We start from the raw sequence: 12,275 nt of genomic DNA, 5'->3' as shown, positions 1-12,275 counted from the left end.
AATGTTCTTAATTGTAATTAATAAACTTTTACTAGTCCCTATTTTTCCCAATTGGAATTATTAAAATGTTTCATATTATGTTTTCAGTAAAAAGAGTAAATGTTTCCGCAAATATGTTTCCGAACCTGTAATCTGAAAATAGTATGATATATATATATATCATTATAATGTATATATATATCTATTACTTTCATGTATTTATTACTAAAAAAAATTGTCTGTAAATAAATAAGAAAGTTTAACTTCAAAATACAAAAACAGTTTTATGTTATTATTTATTGAAGATTTGAGATTTTTTTTAACATACTTTTTTATGTTATATTTTTTAGCTAAATAAATATTGGAATTCTGCTTTATAATTTTATAATTTTTTTTTTATATTTTTGAATCAATTTACTTTGTTAAAAAGAAGAAAGTTGAAATTTTTCGTTTTTGTTTATTGAAATATAGAAATACTTGTTTGTTATATTTAAGTATTGATAACAATTTTTAGAGGTATCTTTACATTTTTTTTATAAAGTTATAATTTAATAAAATGTTACTTTATATTGCGCTTAAGCTATCGATTAATTGTTTAATTAACTAAATTATACTAAAACAAAATTAAAATTATAATAGAATTGCAAATAATGTTTTTTTTATTCTAATAATTTGTAATTTGTCCAATAAATTTCAACTTAAAATTAATAAGAATATACTTAAGTAGCTTTTGATTATCAAATTTGATCGTTTTGTATTTTTTAATTAAGAAAATAGTATATATAAAATAGACGAACATTTTTTAAAAAGTTTTTTTTTCATCGTTTTAAACTCAATAATGTTAAAATTAATTTGATATTTGAAAGTAAAAATTTTTTTTGAATACATTAAAATAAAACACATTATAAATTTGAGAATGCTTTATTTCCGCAGAAATCAAATCAGAAATTAAACCGGTCACGACTAAGCCTACCTACCGGGAATAAATTTGTTTAAATTAACGCTTTTTGTAGTGGGTTGGAATTTTTTAATTCTAAAAAAAATAGTATAAATATTTTTACTTAATTTAATGAAAAAAATTTGCGAATCTATATAAAATAAAAATATTGCTGTTATACTATTTGATTTAATAAATTTAAGGAATATTTCGGTTTTATAGAAAATAGATTGTAAATTATAATAGATAAAATAATTATAAAATCGCCGAAAACCTCCAAAAATCACAGTTCCTTAATTAAATGTTCTCAATTAAACGAAATTCTGTAGTCTTATTTTTAAATGTGATGATGGAAAATTTATTTACTAAATAATTATTTACCAAAATATAATTTTTTTTTGTACATTTGTTAAGCTATTACAATATGAAGTTTTTCTTAATTTGGGAAGGTTTGCAATATTAAATAACAAAATAATAATAAAAAGCAAAACCATAAATAACCTGTGATTCATTATTGTCATAAAAAAAAAATTTTTAATTTATTGATTTTTCTTTAGTTAATAGATACTTTCAAATTAGGTATAATGAATATTCGTTTCGTATTCATAAAAAATTTTCAATTTAGCATAATTCTATAAAGAATTCAAAATTCTTCGTGAACTCTCCAAGGTACTTTTACAAAAATGCTTACATAATTTTTTTATAATTTTATAAATTGAAATTAATCTTGGATTTTTCCAAATCAAATGTATTTTATTTGATATAACCGTAATTAACATTAATAAGATGCAGAAATTGATTTTCAAATTTATTCGATACTTAACTATATAAATTTTCAAATTCAAAAACTAGAAAATCATCAATTTATTCAAGTATGCTATTTAAAAATCACATTTATTCTTTTTATCATAGAAGTTTAATACTTTTTTCTTATAATATGATAAAAATAAACTTAAGAATTAAAACAAATAAATTAAGTATTATTAGTAGAAAAACGTGCAATTAATATTTAAAATTGATAAAAAAAAACATATATAGTACTAAAATAGTAAAAATAATTGAAAATTAACAAACAGATAAAAAGTTAATAAATACATTTTGTTAACTTGCTTTTTTTTTCTTTTTCGTTTTTTTACATGTTTAAATATAATTAATTTTCTTTAAATTGACAGAGATTAGTAAAATAAAACAAGTAAGTAACGGTCAATTTTTTAAATTTCTGTTATTATGTACACATGTCTACATAAACATATGTATACGTATTAAGTAGTGCGTAACTTTTTAATTTTTCAGAAAAGTTGTACATTGTGTGTATCAAAAATCTTATATATTTTTTTATATATAATGTGTATACATTGAATTTGTAAAGTTCATAATCACCATGAATGAACCTATTTGTGAGCACTTAAATTTCTAATAAAATAAAGGTTTTTTTTTTAGATAATAAATTAGTTACTGACTTACATACGCACTACAATTTATATTAAATTTTTAAATTAATTTTTATGTTACGCAATATATATATATATATATATATTTTTTGTTCCTAATATTCTTTGTTACTAAAATTATTTAATAAAAATTATTGCAATTAAATTTACGTTGTTTTTTATTCTGATCGGAAAATTTATACTTTACAGCAATATATTTTTGTTTATTGTATTTTTATAGAGAATTTTTTTTAATTTTTTTTTTTTATTTTTTTTTATTTTTTTTGGAATGTTAATAAATTAAAATGCTTTAATGTCGAGGAGAAAAGACTCTAATATATAACAATAATAGTTAATAAAAAATACTATAGGCTAATCAATTATTCATATCAAATATTTTTTCTTTGTCATTTGTTCTTTTTCAAGCTCATTTAAATTTGCGTCCTGGTAATGTGGGACTTTCTGGCGGAGTTCCACCTTGTTGCAATGATTTCTTTGGCATTGACTTGAATGGATGTAATTTTCTAGACGGTCTTGGCGATGGTATATCAACGGAAGCCGAAGAATTTTGACTTGAATTTGCCATCATTTGATTTTGGGTAATATCTTTCATATTAGCATCGGAATTTTGTAGCCATCCTAAAATTTAAAAAATTAAATAAAATCTCTATATTGAAAACAAATTTAAATACCAGTTAAAGCAAATAAAGAATAAAATTAAAATGATAAAATCGTAACATTAAGAACTTTTTGATAACAAGCCAATATTTTGTTCTTTCTTTTAAAAAATTTTCCCCGCTCAAACTAAATTACCTTTGAGCGATGATCGGTGATGATCAATTAAAGCTGCAGCTAATGGAGCATTATTTCCACCTAAAGATTGTGTGCTTGGAATTGGGCTATATATTCTAGCCACAAATTCTTCAAATGTTGTACTATCTTTATAACGTGAAGATACTGCTTCAAGCGATCTATTACGTTCTTCATAGCTTGAATATTTAAAAAAATGATTTATACAATATAGGTAAAAATATGAAAAAAAAACAATACTTACAATTGTTGGTAAAACGGTAAAGAAGAACGCTTTGCTCGGCCAGCATTTATAGCGGTTGCTCGTACTAAACTAGCTAGACATGCTCCGCTAATAACACTTTCATCTGCCAAAGGTCCGAACCAAGGGACATCTGGTTTTCTATTAACAGTAATACGAAATAAACCGCTTTTTAGTGGATATATTACAATTAACACATCACAAAATTCTGTAGGTAATATATCCCTTCGGTATTCACGATGGTGTTCGCTCCAAACGATGTGAACTTCGTCATTACCTAAATGTCGCGTTTTCGTTAGAATAGCTTCTGGAGAATCTGTTGGCATCCGTGTAGCTACGTGAAAAATAACTTCCAAAAAAGGTGTTGCATAATATGGAGCCGTTGCGCCACAACCTTGTCTTGGGAGTCCACCCAAAAAACCATTGTGAGTTTCTAATTCAATTTCCCACCCAAGTGCTGACACAAACATCTCATAAGTACTACTACCACATGAATTCCGTAAAATACTGTTTTTATCTTCCTGCCCACCTCCTACATATATCACAGCCATTTTGTGTGTTTCACGACATTTCTGTAAATCAACATTTCGAAGTTCGCGTAAAAGCTTTTCAGTACGTTTTAGCAAATAGGTGTGTTGACGTCTTTCCCATCCAGCTAAACCAAGATGGCTAAACAAAAGTCGGCAATATTGGAAGGCAACATCATTTTTGGATAAGCTTCCAACTGATGTATTATATGATTCAAAAGAAAGGGATGATAACGAAGCACCGTCTGGAACACCCCCAGACACACTTCCTTGAAAGGAAGGCAAACGTTCTCTTTGCAATAATAAATTTTGATTTTGTCTCTGAACATACTCTTGTTCAACAGTTCGTTGATTTAATATTATTGAAATGGCTTGCGCCTCTGTAGGTGCACCTAAAGGACTTGGACCTGGCATATTTAAATTAGTAGTAGTGCCGGAAAGACACTCTGGAGATGTGTGCCCAATGTATTGCAAGAGCTAGAAAAAAAATTATTATTAGATAAAAGCATTAACGGCGGTGCATAGGAAAACTGTTCTTAATGATAATGTTAAAATATTCAAATAAAAAATGAATTCTAATAAGTAGGTTATTTTGGTTATTACAATTAGTTTTGAACGGCATGTAACTTTAAATTTCGATGTAAATTAGCACAAATCACGATATAGCACATTTATCAAAAGAGATTTGACTTCTAATTTACCATTACTAAGCATGACAACCAGATGTTAAAATTCCATTTTATTTTTAAATTCAAACTTACATCATCTAATTGATCAAGATCCGGAGCAATATCTTTAGCCAATGGTAACTCATTTGGGGGTCGATGTCTCAATGTATGTCTTGGAACGGAAATTTCCATTCCAACCATCGTAGAAACTAATGGATCCAGAGGAACGCTTGAATTTGGCATCATTTTGCTATTAAAATTACTTCCAATTTGAAAATGACCATACGCGCTATCAATTGGCATAGCTCCCGCATTATTTAAGTTGTTAGTTACTCTAGATCCTTTGGGTTCACTATACAAAATTGATGCATCCCAACATGCTTTTCCATTTAAATCCCGAAGCAAAACACGCACCTGTTTCTCAGCAGTCACTAATCCAGCAGTAGCTCCGCCACCTGGTAGTTTTAAGGCTGGTAATTCCACAAAACTTGAAACTAATCCATTATTTAACATGAAAATTTGGATATTTTGGGCATTTAGTACTTGAGGTGCTCCCAAATCCACTGAATCCCTTCTTTCTTCCTGAAGAGTTACATTTGTCGTCATTTGTAATAAATTTAATTGCACATCATCTTGCTCTTCAACCATTGAACTAAGTCGAGATGCACCGATTCCCATTGGAAAGTGACCTAAATGTGTAAATAAGTGCATTGCAACGCCCTTTGCACATAATCGAATTGCTTGCACACAGTTCTGTATTGTTTCAGTTGTCTGATAATTTGCTTCAGTGCTAGATTTAAATTCATTGTCTACATCATCACATAGTATTGTCATATCGAAATCTTCATCAGCTGTCAACAGCTTGATCCTATCATTTCGTGAACCAGAGGCTATTACATGTAGGGTTTTTAAAACTGTCAATATTAAAATATCATCATTTTCATCAGTTGATTGAGTAAGTAAATCCGATGGAAACGCCATACAAAATTCACCAAGGCACAAAATAAGAGATGTTATAACAGTTTTATCAGCCTCTTTAGGATTGGATACGTTTTGAATTTCTAAGGCTTTACATATCGCTTTAATAATTAAATGTGGTAATCTTTCGATGTATGCTAGTTCTTTTGCTCTTTCTGCACAAATTTTTAAAGAGTTACAAGCTGCAATTGCAATAGTTCTATGTTTGAATTGCAAAGCTTGCAATAAAACAAGAACAACCTCCTTTATCCGTGGATTGAAATGGCGCGACTCTCGTACAGGACTATTTGCTTTATGAGGAATATTTTGCAAAAACCCTTTTTTTGTTAACAAAGGACCTGATAATTTTTGCAAGATCCACTGACCAAGTTGAGCTAAAGCAATGCAACGTGCCTTCGAAGATGGTTCACGCCGGGCACATCTTAGGATTATATTAAGAACATGATTTTGTAAATCAGGGCATTCCATTAATTCAATTTTTTCTGAGGGCTGTAATACTGGCTTTGGAATGACGGATGCTGGGTAACATAATAAGGACCCTAAAAGTGAAGCGACTTCGGCCCTTGGTGTATGACGACCAGTTTCAAAAGAAGTTAACAAAATTGCAGATGCATGGACTATATCCAAATACAGCAACGTGTGTCCAGGTAACAAAATACTTAAAAATCGTGGACCTTCCAAGTACTTTAATATTACATATATCATATCCCTATCCTCTCCAGTTAATAGTTTATGTAACACATTGTAAAACAAAGATAGCTGGCTTATAGTAGTTATGGATCCATTAACGACTAACATGCATAGTAATTGAACAGCCCATAACTTCCCTTTTTTGAACTGCGAATCTAGTTTCAAAGCGCCATAACACCAAGGAGACACTATTCCAATTGGTGGAACCAGTGAGGGAGGAGCGGGTGTACTTTGATTGTCATGAGATATACCTTGATTTTGTTTAATTTTAATTAAATTAATTGTCATGTCAACTAAATGCTTAAAAACTTGCGCATGCAGTTCTGATTTGGGTATTTTGTTTACGTCTCCTAATGAACCTAACATTCTCTTCCACATAATGGCAGCAGAATCTGGCAGCCAACCCGTTGCTGTTCCACCTAAAATTATTTTTTATTATTTTTTAAAAATGTTCACTATAGTATTTTTTTATATAAATTACTAACCTGATATTATCGATCTTCTGTCTAAGGAATTTCCAATATCCTCTTGAGTATCAACACTGGAATTATCTACTGCTAAACAATCGATTTGAATAGGGGAATCTTTAATAGAACCGCCTTCAATACCACTAGAAGCAGTGGGTGAAGGACTTCGGGAACCATGAACACTTTCATTTTCATCATCGACGTTAAGTTCATTTTCACAGTTAGCTGTTTTTTTTATATGCAAAGAATCTAAAGACATTGCTCTACGGAATGTCTCTCTTCTATTTTCAAGCGTGCTTTTACGAACACAACTCTGAGATTCTTTATTTGTACTCAAAGTTTCTACACTAACACTAAAGTCTGTTTCCGAATTATTTTGAGCTAATATTAAATTCAAAGAGTGTTCAACACTGCTTGATAAAGTTGGTACTTTGCTCGAATGTTTCATACGATGCTTATGAAGACGATTCTTCCTATTTCCATGCATGACAGTCGATGCTAAAGACCCTTCGCTGTAACTACGATTTAAGGCCGGAGTTCCAGGAGCACTTCGTCCTGGAACAGAATGCTGACTTTGTAAAGAAGGTACACCAGCACTATTTTCATCCCGAATTTGGGAATCTTCATCTGGTTTACGATTATCAGCTGCTACAGTTCGAGCGTCACGACTATTTCCGGTACTTTGCCAAACACTTCCAAAACGACGTCTCTTTCCTTTGCTTTCCGCTAAACGATCTAGAGGTAAATCTTGCAGGTTCAAATTGTAGACGTATCTTGCTAAGACTCTCGTTAATGTTTGCATTGTTTTGTCCCACTCTATTATCAACTCGTCTCGATAAGTTAAATTGGTTAAGACTCCTAAAAATTTGTCCCAAAGCTGTGGGCTTACAGGAACGTTTGTATGTGCTCTAATCCAAGTAACGATTAATGTTTGAAATATTGCTTGCCCAAGCCGACCACCTAAACTAGCTGATTTAGATTGTGGTGGTTGACTTAAAATTACTGAAGTTATTTGTAACAGAACTAGCAATAATTGCTCCCAAGTTCTTGGTTCCATGCGTGTATTCATAACCATAGTTCGATAAACATTCAAAACTTTTTTACATATATCTGTTTGCTCATTTAGCGGCGATGAACGATAATCTCGAGATTTTGAAGGAAAAACAATATTGAGATGCGCCGTGTTTATTAAAAATACATTTGAAGCGTTTGTTACAAAAACTTGTAAAACATTTTGTAAACCAGCACGCACTGAATAGTTTTCTTTAGAAATTGCACCCAAATACGAGTCAGTACGCAATCTCTGATTAACTGCAGTGCCTAAAACGGTAAATATGAACTTTGATGTTATAATATACAAAAGAAAAAACAATTTTATTTACCATTTTCGGTAGATTTTCTATTAATAAATTCTTCAGTTGGTTCTAATAAAAATGGAGGAGGAGGTTGACCTGTCATCCAATCCCTATATACTGCAATACAAGTTCGAATCGCCTCAATTTGAGATTTTGTCGAAAAACCTAGTAAAAATGCTTGCCGATAAACTTCATGGACAAAATTCACATTTTCTCTGCTCATATATAATACATCTCGTACAATTATTCCTTGTGCGTATGCCATAAAACGAGGGTTGGCCAGTAGAGTTGAATATTCTTCTTCTTCTATTTGAACATGCTCCAATCGACTGTTTAACAATTTTTCATGAGTAAATCTTGATAACCAATTTATGAGAACGACAATGCAAGATGACATAACTTCATCTTTTTTACTAGTTGTTCTGATCAAAGGTAAATCTAATTTTGGTTCGTAGATTGAAGTTCTAATATCAAAATGCGGACAAAAAACTGTTAGATAGACTTCTTTAAATCGTTCCAACAAGAATTCGAAACACTTCATATGACGCTGTGTACTTTGCTCACGCCATTTCAAACAGGCTGTTGTATGAACCATTGAGGTCAGTAAAATATCCAAACCATCACGCGGATCTGGGGCAGATCTTTCATTTGACGATGGTGGTAGAAGAGGACCTTTTTCGCCACACTGTACGGGATGAACGCAGTTATCATGAAAAACTGAACCGCCAAGTTCTCCCTTCATATTGGGATGGCTTAAAAAATCTGGGGTGTTAAATTCTACCTCCGAAGAAGGACCGGATAAACCTTTTTGAGGTATAATTAGCCCCGGCACTAGCTCAGAAAACATAGAATGTACATATGGTGGAGCATTTCTACCAAGAGCTTGATACCAAAGCAAGAAATACCTGCAAATTCAAAACAAAAATAAATAATTACTCCATGCAATGTAATGTTTAGCTCACTTACTTTACACCCTCTTTTCGTAGTTTTGCGCTATTTCCTGGATGAAGTAGTTTTCCAATAATTAAACTTAGTGAATGACATTGCCAACGACGAGCTAGTAATTCTGGGAGTAAGCACAATATTTTACCTAACAACCATAAGGATCCTTCTAATTCTTCTTTATGAGCCTTGTGCACTAAAATAAGTATGTAAATATAATTTTACATATTAATTCAAGTTAGAAATTAAAAAAACCAAAATTTTTAAATTAAAAACTCTTAAACATATTCAATCAAACCTATAATTTGATCAGCAAATTAACAAGCATGATGTTAAGATGAATGCAATAATATTTATGTATGTATGTTTAAATACATAAATCATTTTTTAATAGTGAAAGGTACTTTAATGGGTATATAAATTTAAAATAAAAATGTTTCGTTTGTTAGTTAATTAAGCTTTCTCTGAGTTACTAAAAATTGTAGCTATAATATTATAATTTTTAGGAAAAATATGTACATATGTACGTTCATTACTAGGTAAGTACCTATATTTTTTTGCATACAATGACAGATATTATAGTTATTTTATACAAAAATGCAAAGAATTCTTCAAAAGTAAGTTAACAGTGCAAATTTATAAGCGGCTTTCAAAATATTTCAAAAGCATTAAGCGTTTTTATATGCCACATTCATTTATATACATTTTTAAAAGCATGCTGTAAATCTTAAAAGAAGCAATTTATTCGTAGAAAAAGCTTAAAAATGATATTAAAAATTGTAAAATTATACAATTTGCAAATATAAATAGAAAACTTTAAAATTTTAATATTGTCGTGCAACGTTGCTACCGTCCTCACTTACCAATATGAAAAGGAAGTTCTGCACCACCATTTAAGAAATATATAAAATAAATCATTTTTATTAAATTTGATTTTATTTCCAAATAATGTTGTTAATTTTTGACATTAAATTACAGGAATTTAAACCAAAAAACAACATTTAATATGTTAATATTGAATAAAATATTTGAATAAGTAAATGAAATTTAAATTTTAATTAAAACTTACCTCTCTGCTTCAAATTAGCTTCAGCCTGTACAAATGTATCATATAAAATATAATACACATGACTATAATTCGTTTCAAAAACCGATTTTGCTTCATCCAAATCAACGAAATCTGTAATAATGTTTAAAATTTTTATTTTAAAATCTATGTTATAAGACGTAGATGAATGTTTTTTAATTAGTATTATATGGTGATCAATTCATGTCCCTGGAAGAATCTTAAGGAAATTTGATTTTTTTTTGGAAATTTTCTTCAGAAAGAAATCCAAATTGGTAAAATAAATACATAATTATGAAAAATTATTATTTATTTTACCAAAGGTCGATTATGATAAATAGACGATAAAAAGATTTGGAAAATATTGAGAGTTCGCTGCATTTTACTGTTATCTAAATGCTTGTATTTTGTAGTTATAGTGTAAACATTATAATAACCTAAAGAAAAATTTCAAACAAATACAAATTTACTTTTAAAACTTATAAATAAAAAATATACAAATTTGCCTTATACGTTTTGACTATAGAGTTAAAAACATTGAAACACCACCAAAAAGAACGTCTGTTAATTTTATATTTTATTTTTTTTTTTGTATGCATTCTTTCGTACACTTATGCACACATTAATATATGAAAAAGTATATAAATATTCAGCTTCACCCATGACTTAAGCCGATTTCCCCCTGTCCTATTTTCTCTTTAATGTTTACGAAATACACCCACTCATTTTCAATTTCACCTTAACAAAAATTTCTAGAAATGATTGTAAAAAATTTTACCTAATATTGTTTTTAAATGCCTTAATCTCGTTGCAGAATCTTTTTTATAATCCTGAATTTTCAGTGTAGATTTTTTCACATCAGCATGCGATTTTTTTGTAAACATTTTTACCTATTTATCCAGTAATGGCCGCTGATGACTAAAAATTAACTTACTTCTACTTTGAGAAAGTTAAGTTTTTCTTTTAATTTAACCACTTTTGCACCATTACTTAATTATATTTACATTGGGATATGCTTAAAAATTAGTTTGATTTTATTTATATTTTCTTTTATTCAAGCATTCTATAATAATATAACTTAGTTTTAATTAGAAACTTTTTGTAAAAAAATCTCTACGTACAATGTTTTCACTTTTGACAGCTGAATTTTATATTAGGAAATTTACCTATTCTTTTGACCCCTGGTTTTGATCGTAGCAAACTATTTACAAATATCATTACACTCATTCAAAAGTTCATTTTGTTTCGATAACTACATATCATAATTTATCGAATATATATTTTGACATGATTAGCAATAGTTAATCAAAAACGTTATCCAAAGTTGTGAATTCTCATTATTTTCCAAATATTTTTATCGTTTATCAATTTTTTATATTTTATAAAATAATTTTTATATATGTATGTCACTCATGTATATTTGCTGAACTTTTTTTTGTAATTATTATATAATTTTTTTGGCAATTATGTAACTATTCGTCCCACAAAAATGGTTTTTTTTTTTATTTGGAAATTTTTTCTATTAGAAAATGGTTTTTTTCTTACATATTTTTAAATTTGTAAAATTATAATCAAAACACAAAAGTGCACTTTAATATATGACAACTATGCATTAATTTAATTAAACGGGAAGCACAAAATAAAAACGCAACTTTAAAGCAGCATTTTTAAATATTTTTATTTTCTAATTTTCCATTCTGATGCTTGTTACAGAATATGACTTGGAACAGATTTATATTTTCCTACTGTTTGAACACACAACATTTTATAAATGTCAAATTTTGAAGTGTTATTTTAATCTTGAATATGATATTATATCCGACATAGTTTGGCCAAATTTCGCAATTGCCATATGTTATTGGTAATTTTTGCATTTTGATCAGGAGTGCGACACATGATTAAAAAGTTATGTGAAAAAACTGTGTAGTATTGCGTTATTTATTATTAAGTTAAAAGAGGGTATTATAACATTAATTGAACTTTTTCTTTTTTAAACAACAGTTTTAGTTTTAAATTAATTTAAAGCAAATGAAAATGGAATTGTAAAAGCATGTTTTTGATATTCAGTTTTTGTTCTAGATAATCACTTAAAAATGTAAGACTTTGCAGGTAGTCTATATTCCGTATTAATTATAATATTTTATTCTTCTAACCAATTATTATATTCTATACAATTTTTATAGAA

The 12,275-nt window shown here is 28.7% G+C and overlaps 1 protein-coding gene across 4 annotated transcripts; it reads right to left on the bottom strand.

Annotated features, from left to right (window-relative positions):
* Positions 1-1,987: 1,987 nt before the first annotated feature.
* Positions 1,988-11,287, bottom strand: LOC129613015 (probable Rho GTPase-activating protein CG5521). 4 transcript variants are annotated; one of them, XM_055526891.1, is made up of 11 exons: positions 11,212-11,287; positions 10,869-11,153; positions 10,094-10,204; positions 9,888-9,905; positions 9,049-9,220; positions 8,110-8,987; positions 6,746-8,047; positions 4,686-6,679; positions 3,401-4,401; positions 3,160-3,335; positions 1,988-2,985 (listed from the first exon to the last, which is right to left on the bottom strand). In XM_055526891.1, exons 2-11 carry the CDS (start codon positions 10,972-10,974, stop codon positions 2,774-2,776), a joined length of 5,970 nt encoding a protein of 1,989 aa, XP_055382866.1. In that variant the 5' UTR covers positions 10,975-11,153; positions 11,212-11,287; the 3' UTR covers positions 1,988-2,773. The 4 variants fall into 4 exon arrangements, 3 of the variants coding, with proteins under 3 accessions (XP_055382866.1, XP_055382865.1, XP_055382867.1); XM_055526890.1 differs by having other exon boundaries at positions 10,869-11,226; XR_008697288.1 differs by having other exon boundaries at positions 2,849-2,985; positions 3,039-3,335; positions 10,869-11,227.
* Between the last annotated feature and the right edge of the window lie 988 nt (positions 11,288-12,275).

The sequence above is a fragment of the Condylostylus longicornis genome, unplaced genomic scaffold, assembly GCF_029603195.1.
Source record: "Condylostylus longicornis isolate FDR11 unplaced genomic scaffold, ASM2960319v2 ptg000080l, whole genome shotgun sequence".
Taxonomy (NCBI): domain Eukaryota; kingdom Metazoa; phylum Arthropoda; class Insecta; order Diptera; family Dolichopodidae; genus Condylostylus; species Condylostylus longicornis.
Note: the sequence above shows the minus strand (reverse complement) of the source record. Positions and strands in the feature narration are given on the sequence as shown.

Excerpts from the sequence above, each read along its gene's own strand:
- LOC129613015 (XM_055526891.1), bottom strand. The coding sequence starts at position 10,974 with ATGTTTACAAAAAAATCGCATGCTGATGTGAAAAAATCTACACTGAAA. Across the intron at positions 8,048-8,109 it reads TAGAAAATCTACCGAAAATG|GCACTGCAGTTAATCAGAGA; the intron begins GTAAATAAAATT and ends TTACCGTTTTAG. Across the intron at positions 2,986-3,159 it reads TCACCGATCATCGCTCAAAG|GATGGCTACAAAATTCCGAT; the intron begins GTAATTTAGTTT and ends TTTAAATTTTAG.